Source organism: Naegleria lovaniensis, assembly GCF_003324165.1.
Source record: "Naegleria lovaniensis strain ATCC 30569 chromosome Unknown tig092, whole genome shotgun sequence".
NCBI lineage: Eukaryota > Heterolobosea > Eutetramitea > Acrasida > Naegleriidae > Naegleria > Naegleria lovaniensis.
This window is the reverse complement of record NW_025407916.1, coordinates 1-18,086: the sequence shown is the minus strand read 5'-3', so window position 1 is coordinate 18,086 and position 18,086 is coordinate 1. Positions and strand designations below refer to the sequence as shown.

At 36.2% G+C, this 18,086-nt stretch overlaps 7 protein-coding genes across 7 annotated transcripts; 3 read left to right on the top strand and 4 right to left on the bottom strand.

The window, feature by feature from the left end:
* Window positions 1-344: 344 nt before the first annotated feature.
* C9374_014733 (uncharacterized protein) lies at window positions 345-2,283 on the bottom strand (the record flags this gene model as incomplete). Its single annotated transcript, XM_044690753.1, has 2 exons — window positions 345-1,601; window positions 1,795-2,283. 2 exons carry the CDS (start codon window positions 2,281-2,283, stop codon window positions 345-347), a joined length of 1,746 nt encoding a protein of 581 aa, XP_044541495.1.
* Window positions 2,284-2,634: 351 nt separating this feature from the next.
* C9374_014732 (uncharacterized protein) lies at window positions 2,635-5,409 on the bottom strand (the record flags this gene model as incomplete). The annotated part of the gene is made up of 1 exon (XM_044690752.1): window positions 2,635-5,409. The coding sequence occupies one exon, from the start codon at window positions 5,407-5,409 to the stop codon at window positions 2,635-2,637; it is 2,775 nt and encodes a 924-aa protein (XP_044541494.1).
* A 154-nt stretch (window positions 5,410-5,563) lies between these two features.
* C9374_014731 (uncharacterized protein) lies at window positions 5,564-7,299 on the bottom strand (the record flags this gene model as incomplete). The annotated part of the gene is made up of 3 exons (XM_044690751.1): window positions 5,564-6,210; window positions 6,276-7,020; window positions 7,159-7,299. The coding sequence occupies 3 exons, from the start codon at window positions 7,297-7,299 to the stop codon at window positions 5,564-5,566; spliced, it is 1,533 nt and encodes a 510-aa protein (XP_044541493.1).
* Window positions 7,300-7,865: 566 nt separating this feature from the next.
* On the top strand, window positions 7,866-8,654 carry C9374_014730 (uncharacterized protein; the record flags this gene model as incomplete). The annotated part of the gene is made up of 1 exon (XM_044690750.1): window positions 7,866-8,654. The coding sequence occupies one exon, from the start codon at window positions 7,866-7,868 to the stop codon at window positions 8,652-8,654; it is 789 nt and encodes a 262-aa protein (XP_044541492.1).
* A 112-nt stretch (window positions 8,655-8,766) lies between these two features.
* On the bottom strand, window positions 8,767-12,338 carry C9374_014729 (uncharacterized protein; the record flags this gene model as incomplete). The annotated part of the gene is made up of 3 exons (XM_044690749.1): window positions 8,767-11,536; window positions 11,625-12,193; window positions 12,336-12,338. 3 exons carry the CDS (start codon window positions 12,336-12,338, stop codon window positions 8,767-8,769), a joined length of 3,342 nt encoding a protein of 1,113 aa, XP_044541491.1.
* Window positions 12,339-12,405: 67 nt separating this feature from the next.
* On the top strand, window positions 12,406-15,846 carry C9374_014728 (uncharacterized protein; the record flags this gene model as incomplete). Its single annotated transcript, XM_044690748.1, has 1 exon — window positions 12,406-15,846. The coding sequence occupies one exon, from the start codon at window positions 12,406-12,408 to the stop codon at window positions 15,844-15,846; it is 3,441 nt and encodes a 1,146-aa protein (XP_044541490.1).
* Window positions 15,847-16,226: 380 nt separating this feature from the next.
* Window positions 16,227-18,086, top strand: C9374_014727 (uncharacterized protein; the record flags this gene model as incomplete). The annotated part of the gene is made up of 1 exon (XM_044690746.1): window positions 16,227-18,086. A coding segment is annotated over one exon (1,860 nt), but the record flags the coding sequence as incomplete, so codon positions are not given.

Genomic DNA, 18,086 nt, shown 5'->3' with positions numbered 1-18,086 from the left:
TAATGCCGTGGTTCTTTGCAAGGAGTCTGAACAGAACGAAAGAATTGTCAATGAACCTTATGAATTAGAAAGACCAATTTTGTAATTTGGATGCTGCATACTTTGTTATACTAATTAAATTTCCTTAATGTTTTGGTATAATCACTTTCCATCAAAAGACATTTGGCAATGAAAAATTTCGGTTTGCTCGTTATTTCAACAAACCTATTCGAGCATTGTCAACATTTAAACATGATGTTTTAATGTAGTGTTGTTGTTGTTGTGAACATTTTTAGGATTGCCTTAGAGAGCTAATAAATACATTTTGAATGATGAAGAGATTGAAATTTCTACACGCAAAAAGGTTAATCGACCTTTCTGATCAAAATTTCTCCAAAAGGTTCAGATTGAGCCACGTCAATAAGTCCCTTACTCTTGAGTACAAGTGTTTCGTAGAAACATCTGGCAGCAGTTTGTCTCTTTCTTCCCTGTAACATTTCTGTAAGACTGAGAGTGTCAGTATCTGCTTGTTTAAAACCTTCTTCTAACATGGCTAACACCTTAACAGTTCTTTCAGTCACACCAGCAGGGGATGGAGTTGTGACAGCTACACCTGGAACACGAACTTGAGGTGTTGCTGCTGCCTTTTCTCTCAATTCCTTCTCAATTCTATTCTTATCTTCAATAATTTGTTTCTTGCGTTGATCCGTGAGAGGAGTCTTTGTTTTGGAAGCTGTAGCAGTAATAAGCATGTCATTGATATCTTCATTAATGTCAAGATCAGCTGCAATTGGAGACAACTCTCCTGGTCCCATGGTTGCTCTTGGTCTTCCAATCGTTGGTTCAGCAGCAGCACCAAAGACCTCAGTAGGTCCACCCATATCAAAACCTCCTCCAAAACCACCAATTTCCAATGGACCTTCTCCAGGTGTCACACCAGGAGTAATGGTAGCTCTTGCTCTTTCTCTTTCATCAGGTGTTAAAGCAGCAGTAGGAACAGCTCCAGGCTTTTCTTTGGTGGGCTTTTCCTTACTTGTGCTCTTGTCAATGGATGTTGAGAAGAAATCAATAAATCCAAGTGGAAGATCCATATGGAATGGAGCTTGCTTCCAAATATCTCGAGATGGTAATGCTCTTCCTACTTGTTCATATTCTTCTCTGGTGGCAGGAGCTCGATTTCTTTCTGTCAACAAATCATTGTGTTCCTTCAATCTCTTGGTGTAGTATCTTTCAGTGTAACTGGTTGGATCGTCATGAATTAACTTTCCTGGTCTTCTCTTACGTTTTTTAGTGGGTTGAGCTTCTTCTTCTTCAGGTTGTTCTTCTTGAGGAGCTCGCTCTTCTCGTGTTGGTTCAATAGGCTCTTCAAAACCAATTCCTCCTAATCCACCAATTTCACCAAATTGCATTGGTTCTCCACCTGGTGAAACGGCTTCGCCTGGTCCTCCAAATGGTTGCATGATTTGTTGAATATTGATACCTTGTTCAAAGGCCTTATCACCAAGCATGACACCACCAGTGGATGGAGGTTGCAAACCAGTGCTGAGTGCTCTCTGAGCTTCAACCGATAAAGGTGTTGTGACACCTGGTCCTCCTGGAGTGGTTGGTACTTCCAATGAAACCTAAGTTGCACCAAGTTTTAATATTTCACATGCAATCCATCATTTCAGAGAGTGTCATTATTAAAATCATCGTCATTTTGAGATGATCATGAATAATAAATCAAACAAATATAACACAATAATGTCACAAGTGTCACAGTTGATGATCCACCTTGGTCAATTTCATCCATTCAAAAAAAAAACAAATACATACTGGTTCAATTGATTCTTCTGTTGACCATGCTGCATAATCAACCAATGTAATATCTTTGATATTAGCTTGCCAATTTTCTCCAAGTTCCAAAGTAATGGCAGCAGCATTAGGAAGTAACAACAAATCCAAATCACTGACTTCTGGCAATGTAATTTGATTTTTAGTAGCGACCATGTGTTGAACAGGCATATTGATATTCTCATCGGTAACGTCTTTAGTTTTTGCCTGTAATTTAATCTTTGTCAAAGTTTCATTACATTCGGCCAACACATATTTCACTTTTCTTGAATAAATTTTGACAACACCCAACAACAAGTGTCCGTTCGTTCTCAGAGCAATAGGAACCGATGGATCCACAATACTCTTAACAGATTTCTCTAAATTCAAGCTCGCAATCGTTTGTTTGTTTAATTTCTTGTCCCAGTGAGCTGCAAGCCAGACCTTGGCAAGAGGCCCTTTCTTGGTGAGGATAAATTCAGAATAAAACATTTTTACAACAGTTGTTAATTAGTGTGAATATTGGTTCCGGCCGATGATCAATAGTTGTTGCTGATGATGAAAAAAGAATTTTCTCAAAAAATGATGACAGGCCGTTACTCCGAAAATTCTGAATTTTTTTTTGATGATGCGAGCGTTGAAAATGGCGCCAAACAATTCCCGCATTTTGTTGAGTTTTTAATCAAGCGGATTTTAAAATGGTTTTCACGGTTTCCATGCAAGGTCACGCATTGCTCTAGCTGCAACCAAAAAACGACGAAACATGTTAATAGGTTTATTCGTCCTTATTCGATTTGTCAGATTTCATCTTTAATTTTTCTTGCAGCAGATCAACAACTATTTTCAATGATTACTGTTCGTTCGGGAATGATGATGAGATTCATCCATGACCTTACTTGGTGTTGCATGATCTTGTGAAGTGTGAGTCACTAGTTCAGAATTTGTTCGTTTTTTTGTGAAATTTTCTTCATCGTGTTGAATTTCCGTGACGACCATTGCAGGATCTTCTTGATAACTACTACTTGACAATTCTAACGTGACAATAGTTTCACCATTCATTAATGTCGTCGTGGTTGAGGTGGTTATGGTAATTTCACACATGGATGATCTCTGGATGATGGGTGATGAAGATCTTGTCATGACATTTTGACATTCATCGGAAAGATCAGTACTTGTTGCTGCAACCACTGATGGTGAAGCTGGTTCAACACTCACACGTTTTGTATCATCCAATTCTTCGGTACTGTACACAACAACGAGTGGTTTCTTCTTGTTTTTTTTAGGTTGTGCAGGAGGTGCCTCTAATTTACAACTAATTTCATATAATTCTTCCATAGGTCTGTACAATAAATGAGTCAATCGTTGATGTAGTATTGGAATAATGTCAATATTGAATGAATTTTGTTGATAGGTTTGAACTTGACGAATTAATTGACCCAATAATCTCCTTTTAGAAAAATTAATTAAATTTCCTTCTTTGGTAAAATCTGAATTTCCTTCTTCAATGAATAAGAAATCTGTTAAAAATATGCCAATATAGGGCAAAACGGTTTGATCTGCATAATTCGAGAGAGCTTGTCTCATGGCAGCATAGCTTCTTTTTGGACTTGTCAATTCGACCAATTCATGAAATTTTGTTCGCCACTTTTCTGGAACGAGATCCCAACTCTTTTTCAATCGATGAATAGGATTTGAATTCAGACCCGACACAATATCATACATGGTATTATAATTGTGAGTTTTTTCACATTCACTTGCAATTTTGATAAATCGTTTCAACACATAGGATCTCTCTTTCACTTCTTCATGATTGAGAATTTCTGTAGCCACCCACATTCCAATTTCATTCGAAAGATTAATCATGGCATAAATATTTGGAGCTTTCTTTCGTCGAGTTTCTTTCATCCAATTTAAATTTAAAAATTCTTTAGGTCTTAATTTTTCAAAAAGTCGAAACGTGACAAGAGTGAGTTGAAGAGCAATGGTTCGTTTGTCAAGTTGCCATAGCGGTGTGGATTTGAGAGATTCCACTTCAGAAAAATGGTTTAAACGATTCAAACTTGCAATTTTCTTTAAGGGATTTTGAGAAGAGTTTGAAGTCATGGCATGGTGCTGGAGAGTTCCCTCAATTTCATGCCTTAATTTCACTTCTTCTAATTGTTGTAATTTAAATGTTTCACGTCGTTTCGAAGATCTCTGTAGGAGTGATTGAAGAGTTTTTGAAAGAGTTTTCATTCCAGTTTCATTCATTTCTTCACAAATAAATTGTTCCAATTTCATTTTCAATTGTGAATCCTCTCTAAAGTCATAATAATAATGTTGAAGCCATGAACTCATCACTTGACCGACTCGCAATCGAATGGGTTTTAAAATTTTGGTGTGAAAATTTTCAAAGTAAACTTTCAATCGTTCGAAATCTTTTTCTCTCTCATACAAGAGACATTGTTCAGGAGGTGGAGTGTTATATCTTTGAATTAATTTTTCTAAAAGTTCAGTCGACGTGGTAAACGATCGGTAGGTCAGTAAAAATAATTGCATGAATTCATTATCGAATTCTTCATTCGAGGTTAGTAGCACGATCAATTTATCCAAACTTGCTGCTTTCACAGATCCATTTTCATCTCGAATGATATTTGTACTCGATTCTCTCTCATTGAATCCGTCATACTTGTCTTGATATTCCTGTGTGAAGAGTGGTTCCAAAGATTTTACTTCGATACATGAAAAATAATGTTCATAGGGTTGATGTGAAGTGTGGATGAATGAGGAGGATTTTGTGAGTGAAGATTCGTGAGATGTTGTTTCAAGTTTTCGATGATGTAACAATAAATTGTTACTACTGCCACTTGGATTCAATTTTCGAACCTTTCGCGAAGTGTCACTTGTCTCTTCCAATTTCTTTAAAAATGAAAATCCAGAATAAGTGTCAAAATCAAACAATCCCGATTTCAATAAATGAGAAGCAGCTTCATAATCATACGTTTCATACAGAGCATCTACAGCAGGATAAATTCCTCTAAAATAATACAATTCAATTTGCTCTCCAAATAATGGATTATTTACAATTTCTGTGAAATCATGTAATAAATTATAAGTGACCGCTGACTCGATTGAAGATCCAAAAGTATTGATCGTTGTGTGCGAACGGATGGATGGTGTATTGTTATTCTTTTGCATCAAAGTTGGAGTGTCTGGTGTGGTTGGATGGATCGAATTGGATTCCAATAATTCATGTTGTTGTTGTGTTGGTGAATTTGCTAATTGGTCGTTATGAATAAAATTGTGTCGTTTACGTCGAATGTTCGAAAGAATTTTAATGTCTTCATCTGACATTTGTGAAATGTCATTCAAACTCGTCGAATGAGGTAATAATATTCGATGTCGACGTTCTTGATGATTTTCCTCACTAGATGGAGAGGTACAGATGGTTTCGTGATGATGATTCAAGTGGGATGAGTTGGGAATCCATTCGGAGCTCATTGAACTTGTTGATGATTCTGTTGTTGAATCGTTTGTGTGAACTGGTGTGGTGTTGTTGTTGTTGGTGGTGGTTGACACCGGATCATCATGATGGTGTTCAAAAGCTGACCTGTCAACCGCTTGCTGTTGTTGGAACATTTTTTTGAGCGAGCAGTTATTTTTGTGTGATGACATTTGGCGACATGTCGTTCGGGAAATGCAATTCCTTTTGTGGAGGCGAATCGTGTTGTTGTGATTTCCACGGATCCTTTAGTATGATCATGAGAATGCATGAGGGTTCATCAACAAGATGTTAAATCACTTTAATGTCTTCTAACTCAATGGAAGGATGATTTTGAATCTTTCGTCGTTTGGAATAAATATGTTTCGTGACGGTGCTGTACGTGATGGGAGTTTCATCTTGTAAGGTTTCTGTTGTCGTGTCATTTCCTTCGTCCATGTCAATCATAACAATAGAATTTTCAGGTAAACTTGTTGATGAGCTTGATGTCATCTTGTCATCTTCTGTGGTTGTCTGTTCTATTACAGCCATCTCATCTTCTGTGATTGTCGAAGGTTCTGCAGGTGTGGTGGTGTCCTCAATCATGTCAGCAATCTCTAGAGATGCTTCTTCAGTCGTTTCGTTTTGTTTTCTCTTACTGGCCATTCTTTGATTCTCTTTCAATTCTTGTTCCTGAGTAGTGATGAGTCTCATGGCATTAATGTTAAAATTATAAGATTGACATTCATTGGCGTATCCCAATAAACATCTGCCCTTAATAAGAAAAACATAAAATTCCTCGTTTGGATGGTAGATCTCAGCTACACTGAAATGTTTCACTTTTTCTTCAATGATGTCCAGAGCTAGCTTCTTTTGGAGTGTATTGCTGTGATGTGCTTTAAAATGTACCATATACTTCAACTGTTTGTCGAGATCATCTTTATGATCCTCCAATAATTCTTTTAAAAATGTTAAAATATTTCACACAAAATGTTCACTCTTTCAAATTCATTCATATACATACTTTGAAATCGATTGGTCAAATTTTTCTCATTGGCAGGAAAAAGGTCAAAAATTGGATACATTTTGAAAAGAAAACGTGATGAAATGTCTTCCATTCTAGAATGAGCTTTTTCAAAATTCTTTGCCATTTTCTTGCACAAAACCAGTGGTGATATTTTCCTATTTTTGATTCTGATAAATATTTGACCTGTAACTCCTGTTTCCAAACTCTCAAAATCTTTTTTACCATCTTTTACAATTTTAACTTCACCTTCCAAAAAATCACAAGGCAATAATTTCGAGTCAATATCTTCAGAAGGTGTTTGTCTCTCTTTAACTTGCCATGTAGTCAGTGTTGTTTGAGTAATGTGTTGAGTTTGTTCCGATGCTGAGGTTGCTGTTGTCGTCTGTTCAGTGGTAGATGATGGCATACTTGGAGCTCCTTGTTCGCTCGGTAATTCTGTTGATGTATTTGCTGTAAAGGATAAAGATTCATTACTAATTACGGAATTGGAGGCACTAAGAGAAGGAACTGTTTCTATAATGGCATCTTCTGCTGGTTGTTGATTGGATTGAACAACAGGCTCTGATGAGGCAATTTGATTTGTCAATGCATTCACCTTCTTTTCCGGGTTTTCTTTTTTCGATTTTTGATTGATCTTGTTTTGTCTCTTTTTTGTTGCATTTTGTTGTTTTGTCTTTTCCTTTTCTAACACTTCTATAATATCGGAGAGTAAGGTATCATTTTCTACAATTTTTTCTCCAAACTACGTTTTCCGAATAATTAGTATTTTTCGAATTCAGTAATAATTGTGATAACCATAAAACCAATAAATTTCAAAATAATATTTTTCATCCCGATTGGGAGAACGGTCATCATTGGAAAACAATAAAATTCGTCATACCTGCTCAAGCAATCCTATCGCTTCCTGAACGGCTTCTCTCTGCCTTGAACTATTACATGTAAACAAAATTCCCTGTATGGAATCAAAATCATGAACGCTCTTGTTCTTGAATGAATATCCTCCCTTCTTGTGTTTGGGCATTTTTTTTGAATAATTTATATTAATAATTTATTAATTTGTAAAGAGCCAAAATTTTGAACCACACTTGAAATCATCTGTTATCAAAGCTTCTTCATTTGTTAAGAAGTCAAGAATGTTGTGAAAGATCAGTTTGCCAATTTTATGGCGGCGCATCCGACGTTGAAGCGCACTAAAAACCTGTCAGATATTCGTCAAGTCAAAAATGAATATGAAAGCATAAAAAAATTTATTCGTTGAATGTCATGCAGTAGAATTGGTAATAGTTCTGGTTTAGGGTGCTAGCAAGGATCTGTCTTCCGTGAGCTGTTCGTTGGCACGCTGTTGTTTTACAAGCTTCAGCTGAAGCGAATAATGGTGTAACGTCCTATGGCCTCTATATTTCGTTTCAGTTTGTCTGTTGTTGCAGTAAGAACCCAAGTTGCTTCGGTTCTTCAAACCCTTGCAAACCAATCAGGAAGAGACTCACTCATTTTATTTTTGATTCCTTTGGAGTTTACTCAAATCAGCTGACGTGGGATTGACGAATATCTGACAGGTTTCTAGTACCAATTGCGCCGCCATAAAAAATGTCCTCTCAAAAGCACACATCCTTAAATCATGATAAAAAGAAAGAAATGATAGAAAGGCTCGAGAAACGATGTCAAGAATTGGAATGTCGGCTATTTCCGTTAGAAATGTTGCAATGGGAAGCATCAAGTTTTCTTCTTCCGTATTCAAAGAATAAAACTCTCAATCATACAACCATCTTCCAATCGGAATTGATCAGTGAACCGAATGAATCGCATGCAAATTCTAAAACATCATTAACGAAAAGTAATAGAAATAATTCTTCCATACTCTCAAAAGGATCTCTTTTAAAAAGATTAAGAAATTTATTGGAGTCATACAACTCGATGGAAACGCCCCTAATGAAAGAATTTATTCTTAAAATGCAACAATGCAATTTACTGGAATATGAGTCATGTATTAGTGATGCAAAGATGGAAAAAGAGTCCTTACCCAATGAATATAGTATGAGAGGTACTATTTCAAATGAATATTTAGAAATGGATGAAAAATCTTTGCAACTTCTAAAGAGAGATGCACAATGGAGACTCATTGAAAATCAAAGCGAAATGATTGACCGTTTGTCAAAATCATTTGAAGAGCTTGATCGACTTTTGCCTTTACTAGACGCGTTAAACGATCGAAATCAATTCACAGATCTCTGTAACAAGCTGAATGATTTGAAATCGTTTCAAATAGAAATGGACAACATAGATTCCTCCTCCACACAACAATCATTCAGTATTCAACAAAAACTGTGTGCATATAACGATTTGGTAAGTGGTGAACAGTTTCACAATTTTACCTAACAATTCAACACCATTTGCCGCTTCTTCCAGATTTTAACAATTTCAAAACAATTTTTGTTGTGGGACAAACTACTCAGCCAACTCGAGTCCAAAAAGAATCCATAATAATAGTTTATTGTTGGTCATGCGCTGGATGTACCTTCTTCTTGCTTGGAACACAAAAACAACCCATACCCGATTCTGTATTAAGGTTCGACCGTAAATTCTCATTTTCCATCTTGACTTGTTCCAATTGAGATTGTAAGCTTCGTAGTTTCCTTTCATATTCCTCATTGATCTCATTCGTCTTTGGCGTAGATACGGTGTGTTCTACTTCTATTTTGGGTTGAAAACTTTGATCCAAAGCAATTTCACCGGCCCAATCACGAGACGGGGATGACTGTTTTGTTTTTAACATTGTACATTGGTCTCTATAAATCTGAAGGAGTTTGATGTGTGGAACACTTCCTAGAATGGATGGTTGAGAGCTGTCAAATTTTTCCTTAATGGTTTTTTCCAACGTTTGAATGACGGAGAGAACCTTATCAAAATTTTTCTTGGCAAATAAATCCATGCATTCATCGAGTTGTTTCATCGCTTGCTTTGACGTCTCTGAACTGTACTCGACCCAGTCATTGGCATAGAGCTCGAATAGAGGAACAGGATTTTTCTTATTCTTCAACAAGAATTTTCCAAGTTTTCGAGATTGAAGATGAACCTCTGTCAAATTGCAAGCATCGAGCAAGTCCTTTGTTGTACATATAATGACGCCTAGTGTGTTCGATGCCTTTGAAATGTGGGAACATTTTGAAACAGTTTCAGAAAATAATGTTGTGCCAAACCTTGCTTCAGTACCAACAAGTCCAAATACACACGATCCTACATGAACGCCAATACCAATGGATATTGGTACTTTTTTGCCATTTCCCACAGAAAAGTCCTTGTTAAATTGACGAACGACCTTAACAATTTCAGTGACTGCTTGCAAGGCTTTTTTAGGAGCTTCAGGAAAAACAATGACATGTTTTCCGTGATGTGATCGTTCCACAAATCCACCATTATTCTCAACCACTGGAGTGAGTTGTCCAATGAATGAATTAATAAATGACAAGGTTTCTGGCACTGAAAATGATTCCATGAGGTCAGAAAAATTTCGTACTTCTACACAAACCACTGTGGAGCGTTTCATCGCTGAATCCCCGAGCTCAAGCGTTCTAAAGTCTTTTCCAATTTGTGTCAAGCTATTTGTTGGAGTAAATTTTAAGAGAGTTTTGAGTTGATCGACCTGTTTTGACAAGCCATCCATGAGCAAGTCCAACATCAATTTCGTACTACGAGTCAAGGCCTTGGTAAAGGTTCCTTCGTTAGATGCCTCTAACATTATGGCACCTCTCACAAGCGTGTCACAACTAAGAGGAATTACCATTAATTCTTTCACAATCTCATTTTGCTGCAGATATTCGCATGATGAGGCCAATTGATTCAATGTAAGTTCATATCCTTGCATGTTGGATATTGTGAGGGCATTACGTGATTTGATGGCAAGTTTGGCCGCTGTGACACAAAGTTTATAACTTGCATCCACAAGTAATAAATCTTCAAAAACTTCCGTCTCGTTATTTTGTTCCTTTTCACAAACGAGCTTAAAGTCTGACGAGTTGGGCTCCTTCAAAATCACACAAACTCGATCGGCATTAGTAAACTCTAATAAATGTGTTGCTTGTTGAGAAAAAACATTTGACAACTCTATCGAATCAGGAGGTATGAAACTCATAAAAGAATCTTGAGGATGTAAGGAGTGAGCATCTGAGTGTCGTTGCGAAAAAACAATCTGGTATTGTTCTGACAGCTTATTTACCATCAAACTTGCACCACAATAATTCCATGTTTTAAGAGCATCCTCAAAATAGTTTCGTAAAATCCTAGAATCTGTCTGGTGAGTTAAACAAAAATCGACCAGTCGTGTTTGGATAAGGGCTGTATAGAAGTGAAGATTTTGACGCTGAGCAATTTCAGACGCTGATGTATAAAGCTGTATGACTTGAAGTGAGTCCACTCCATTCAACTTGGCGATTTCTGCTGATGTTAATCCCATGGCAGCCTCCATAAACACTGGATACTTGGCGTAGAGATCAATGACGTCCTTTTCGTGTTCAAAAATTCTCTCCAATGTTTTTTCTTTCATGGTTTTTGGAGCTTTTGCATTTGGTCCCAGCATGACTTCCATTATTGAGAGTTTTGACTTCTTTTGATTACCTTTGGTTGCTGAAATGTCATCATATTTTTCGTAAAATGAGGTCAATATAAGTATTGAAAACCACTTGTAAAGTAAATAAAACGGCGTTCCAAACGCATCATCAATGACGTCGTCAGCCTCATGAATTTGTTCTGCTGCCTCTTGTAATTCGTCTTTGACAAAATGTATTAACGCCTTTGTAAAGTAAATGATCAATCTTGAATAAGTGGTTTCTTCAATTCCTTCAAGTAAAAACGAAGGAGAAAACGATTCCACTTCACCATATAAAATATTAGGAATGTGCTCTAGACACGTTACCAAATCGCTCTCAAATTCTTTAGAGTACTTTCTATTGAAGGTTTTAACTTCCTCCAAATAGTTATTCGTTGTGTCTCGATCTAAACCAAGTAAAATACACGAAAGAGCTAGCCATGCTCCGCTTTGAGCTCCCCAAGAAATTTCTTCAATTTGTTCAGATGCTTTAAATGCCTCTTCAGAAACTCGTAACACTTCCTGCAGACCATCTTTACATGCAGTAATGCAAATTTCAAAGAATTTGGTGAGAGCATAATTGGGTTCTGCTGCGTGGTTTTCGCGTGCCGATTTGATACCGACTTGAGCCAAATCGCATCCAAGCTTGGGTTCGTCCAAGTATGCTAACTGCCAGCTGCAAAAAGTTCAAACAATATTGAAATCATTCAAGTCGTGTAAGGAAATAATTCTAGGTGAAAAATATGATGAAACAACAAGCTTACCCTAGAGAAACGAGAATCGTGTGTGTAAGATCTGCATAGAGGCCATCTTCAATCATTGTTTTAAACAAGAGTAAGGGAGTCACGAAGAGAAAGATTTTGTTTGAATTCTTTCCGATATATACTCCTTGCACACATTCAAGAATACACCTTGCAAAAGCAATAGCCTCTTCATCGGCACATTCTTTCATTTCTAAAATTTCACTCATATCAGCAAAATTCTGGAGTACGTCTTTGATTTGATTGGTCGCAGACTCAATCCACTTCTCCGTGAATGAATCGCCATTAGCAACTAGACAATGAGTGGAAGGGTTTGACGCCAATAAGTCCACAAATTCATCATACATGGTTTCATATTTTGATGATGCAGATGCTGACTTGAGAAGAAGAAATCGGACCTTCAGCCGATCCACTGTATCGACAATATTCGGCAAAATATTCTGATATACTTCCACTGCTGATGAATGGTTTCCAGACACATACTCGCATTCTGCATACAGTAAATTCACGCTGAGAGCTTGTTCATAGTATGATTCGTTCGACCAAGAATTGGCAGGTAATGTTTGTTTTGCCTGCGTTACATAATCAAACGCCGATTTTAAATTATTGGCTGCTATTGCTTCTGTTGCTTGCAGACAAAGCCTGGCGTTCCCAACTCCCAGAAATAGTGTTACAATAGCATTTGGAAAGCACTTTATTTTTTAGAATCCTAACCATTTTAAAAAAGGTCGAGCAGGCTGTCGAAGTTTTGTTCTGGTGTTTGCTGGAGGTTTTTTCAATAAAAATGTTAAAACATGAACGAAACGCCTTTGTCGGTCTGTTGAGACCGGAATATCATGTTGCCATCAAAACAATGCTATTCGCAGTCCATCAATATATTAATGTCGAACATTTAATAGAAGATATTATTGATCAATGTGGATTTCATCGCAAGGATTTTAATACCATCCATCGCCATCTCGAACTATATTTCTCATACCTCATCACACACAACAAACGAGTCCCATTTGTTCTATACTGTTGCAAATTCCAGGTTGACAATTCAACAAAGATTGCACAATATGTTACTGATTGCATTGACCCGGACGAGGATAGTGCTATCTATAACATTTACTCTGACCCAAAATTTCAAAATCAAAGACAAAATCAAGAGTTAACATCAGAATGGATCAACAAACTACATTTTCAAGGCTATTTGAAATTGAAAGAGTGTCATGACGAGCTGATGCGAATTCGTCAAAAACGTAAACACTCCAAAACAAGTACAGCTTGCGAAGACCCACCTCAAACCTCAACAACGTCACAACGTTATTCTAGTTCAACCATCATGAAATTACTCGAACCAGAAAAAAATGTCGGCGTTATTGAATTACATAAAATCCTGGATCATGGTTTTGCTGAAGACTACATCACGTTGTCATATTCAACAAAAGAACAAACAGCACCGTATTACATGCTGCAACAACTAATTAACAACAAATTTATTCCAACACACTCATCAATTGTAAATACCAAGTCCGACACCATCTCTCATAATTTTGTAGACCATGCTGATTTTAAATCACAAAATAACGATGATGATAGTTATTATTCGGAATGTGATATATTTGATGAGGATATTCAAGAATTGAAAAAATTGTTTTTTCAGGTGTTAGGTAGTCGCAAATTAGTACCTCGAACTTTCTTTTTCACATATCTTCGTGATGCTTTTTCACAATTAATTTGCAAAGACAGTAGAGGCCATAGATGGAGCCCATCTGTTCTTTGTTTTGCTCAAGATTTATTGGTTATCATGGGATACAATGCGTATGAAGCATTGGCGAGAGGGTTGAAACGAGGACAAGAATTTGAACCCTCTTCTGAAAGATGTAACTTAGTCCTACCTTGTTCATCCACACTCGACCATCATTTTCACACCGCATCATATGGAGAAGGGAATACTAAACTAGACAAAGATGACTTTGATAAGCTAGTAGAAAAAATGAAGGTTATTGAAAATCAAAATTTTGGTCTTGTTCAAATTGATGCAGTAGATGTAACACCGCATTTAGGAATCAATACCAAGCTTGGGCTTGTATACGGTGCCAATGAAGGTCCATTGAAGATTAGTGATTGTACTGCACTAGCTCAGAGTCCGAATTTTCCACCCAAGGGTTTTTTAGCTGAAAAAATTGTTCAAACTTTATATTGCAGTATTAACGGTGAAGTTCGAATTCCTGGAAACTTCAAAGTATGCACTACTGAAACTGAACAAACCATTAGAGACACGATTTCTGAATTTCGTGACACATATACTCGAAACATCGTCTGTACTGTGTCAGATGCAGGGTCTGCTAATTACAAATATTTCACATCGAGCCCAAATGAACTACATCATTTTTGCTACAGTCACCATTGCAAAAACATGAGGAATGCAATTAATGGGAGACCAAAATTATATCCGGTTGCCACTAAAGTAGGTGCTCCAAACCTTCAAATTGCACGCCATTCCTCTGCTTGTATTTCTTCCAACGACAACGGAAACGGTTGCCATTTGATGAAAATTGTTATTCAAAGAACACAAGCGACCAACATACCACTTTCCTTCATAGTGAATGACAAAGACACAATTTCATTTGAATGGAAAGAAAAAGAACCACGGAATTTTAACTCTGGAGGCATTTCTTTCTATCATAGCAGCAATGACAACGAATTAAGTGTTACGTTGTTGAGTGAAACCCTTCATACTAACATTGGTAAAGTGTGTGTGGCAAATTTTAGCAATCAAGACATAGCTGTCACCAAAATTTCTTGTTCTATTTTACAACGATTTGAATTGAACACACTCGATGAAATATATAGACAACAACCTTTAGAGTGGTGTAAAATAGTTAAACGGAGCTCGTTTATCAAATATGATGATCAATCTGAGGATGTATTACGTGATGTATGCAATTTACAGTTACTTGAAAAATTACGATTATTGAACGAGAGAACCAACTATCGATATTTAGGATTCTATAAGTACTTAAAAGCGATACATGATTTATTTCATGTTTACGATGACAAAAATCATGATGGAACATCTTCACACAATTTGCACGAAGTGTTGCAAGTTCTTAAGGAAAATTTGGACTATTTGAATGAGTGGGATACCGTTTTCCAAGACGTCATTATTTCCAATAAGAATAATAATTTTACATTATCCGGAACCCTCACAAAAAACATCATTATCCATAACATCAAAACAATTCAGAAATTGATCAGAATTATTCCACAAGATGCAGTTTTTGATTTGTCTTTATTGGGAACACGTTCTCTTGAAGGATTTTTCGGAGAGTCACGTGATTATTCAAAAAGAACCACAGTATTGGACTATCATAGAAGTTACTCAAACATGAAAATCAAATTAGTGAAAAAAGAATGTGTATATCTTTCATACAATAACGATAGAAAGAGGAAATATTGTGATGCCCCTAGTCAAATTAACCAACAAATTTTGATGAGAATGACTGAAAAACAATTTGTTGACTTTAATAATGAAAGAAAGCAAGCTAGAGAAAGCGTGACATCCATTTCTTATAGTTTTACAGATCAAGATTTAATTTGTGCGAAAGACTTACAATTGCGATGTTTACAACATCGTGTCAACTCCATCCGTCAATCATACCATCAGTCAAGACATGACTATAGGGCCGGATTTGCCACCGATTTCATGGAGACAAGCATTTCCAATTACTACAACATTTCACTTCCTGTTTTCCATATTGAAACAAGTGAAGTTTTGCCAAACTTAACAGAACGACTTACATTAACCGACGACATCAGTTTTACCATTATTCAAACACACGACTCATTAATTCATGCTCAAAATCATATTGCGGCATTTTTGCTTAAAAAGCCCGTAGAATTTGAAATTAAGACTAATCATATTTCTTTGAGCAATGCAACCGTAGAGGTTCGCAATTTCAATGAGAACAATGAAAATGCATCTCGACATTCTGAACCAATTAACTCATTTAAAATATTTGTGGCACCAAATCAGACGGATCCATTCAAATTTAAATTAATTGGACAATTTTCATCAACAACCAGCACCAAGCTTTATCAAAAACAAATTGCTGTGATTGTTGGAAATTATCAGTTGTTGTCACCTCCTTTTTACGTATTTGCAAAGAAAACAAAAAACCTCGTTTCGTATTCCCAGCTGAGCCAGGTGGTGGCTTCGTCTCAAGACATGCAATAAAATGTCAAGCATTTTTCATCACAAAAAAAGTTCGTCCAAAAATTGGAACACGTTTAAAATTGTTCACCTATTTATTTCTTCCGACCACAATTACACCGTATTTTTCTAATCACAACAACATACCTCAAGTCGTTTTATTATTCATTATAGCTCCAGCAGAAGCCTTTGTCCTTCAACAAAGACAAAGCAGCTTTTGCTGGGCGAACAACAAAAAGCTAATGTAACAAAAACACTGAGACGTAGCCCGAATGAACCAAATAAAGGAATGTTACACCAGCGAAGTGGTAGTTGGGAACGCCAGCAGCCTATACCCAACCATTCTTGGCGACGTTGACGAACTCAAGTGTCATCACGAAAATAAACATCTCCAACCAAAAAAAATGCCTACAGCAAACAAAACGTTCTGGCAGAAGCTGAGTGATCAACACAACCACAATGCTCCCGATATTCGTTCAACTGCTTCAATAATGCCGTCAGTAAAGAAAAGAGTTTATTTTGAAGATCAACCGTTCATGGTTGAAAATATTACACCAGCTACTAATGTTAGTTATGAAGAGTGCTATTCCGAACTGAAATACGTTTGCAGAGGTATAAATCGGAACAATTATTCTAAATTATTAACAGGAAAACAAATTTATAATTGCGATTATGACATAATTGGCGTTATTCGAGACGAACTCACCTTAGAATCAGCATGTTGTTCAAAATATTGTAGTATTTTTCAAAATCAGTGTCGTCAATGTAGTGAATTGGAAAAACACCTAGTTTCAATCATGGAAAATAGGCATGATATATTTGAAATGCTATTGAAAGGAATTTTACCACAACCCAAGCAATTAATATCATTTCCATTATTGATGTATGAGTTATTGTGTAAACTTGTGCCATTTATACCAGTCAGCCAAGATGAACACAAACTTTTAACAGTGTTTAGAAAAGCTCAAACTTCATACAATGAAGCATTGTCGACACAATACAACAACAAACAAATTACGAACAATGAACACCGTGATACACAAGCTTTGAAGGTTCCAAGGTCAAGCTTTACTCCATTCTTAGAGACATTTTTTGGATCCTTTATATTCAATCAGTTGCAAAATTATACAAAGAATCCATTTCATCACAAATATTCAGAGGTTGAAAGAAGATATTGGGTTGTGATGAAATATTATTGTGGAAAACAATTTTTCATCAGAATGGGAGGAGAGCGCAATCAAAATATTGAACGGAATAATTTTAATCATTTAAAATATAATCTAATTATACCAAGTTGGAATACTGTTAAACAATGGACACCTGCTGGTTGTTATGGTATGATTCCCGACATCACACTTACCCTAAAGAACATGTTACTGCCTGACTCTTGTAAAGATACATGTATCTCGTTTGATGGAATGAAAGTGTTTAAACATTTTGATGTTTTGGGAGATCAAATTGTTGGAAGTGAAAAATATTGTTACACTGTTGAAGACGTGAAACAATTTGGTGTTAAACATCTAATAGACCAAATGATTTTATTTTCTATTAATGCCATCGATAATTCATGGCATTTACCGCTGGGTTGGTTTGGAGTTAGTTCTGAAACAGACGTACTTGAATTTGTCACTAGCAAAATACTTTATTTCAAAGAGTTGCTCCAAGAATCTGTAACAATTGTGTGTGGATGTTCTGATGCAGAAATTGATGCACATGCTGTGCAAACAATTATTAGAAAAAAACACAAAGACTTCATTTTCGTCAATGATTACGTTCACAATTTCAAAAATCAACGAAATGTATTATTTAATGGAACAATATTGCACGAGAAAATCTCAATGCAGACCATAATTTATTACATGATACAACATAGGACATTGTATCGATTACTCGACAGAGAAGAAGTTGATCCTACGGATATTATGAATTTGAAATCATGTCTAAATTTAACAGAACGACCTGTATTGCAAGAATTACGTAAAATTGGCACTATAGAGGCAAATAGTGTTGCTGGTTACCTTGAATTAATTCGTGATATTTATGACTGCATTAATGATAACAGTCCGGATATAATTGATATTTTGAGTGAAAGCAAAACAATTTTCGAAAAATTACCCAATTATCCCAAAAAAACGAAGAAAATATGTGTTCACACACTTGAAGGATTTCTTGCATTAGCGTCTCGGTTTCCAAATTTCAAACCCAGTTGCATTACAACAAATTATGAAGAGCTACTCTTTTCAATAATTCGAGGAATGTTTCCC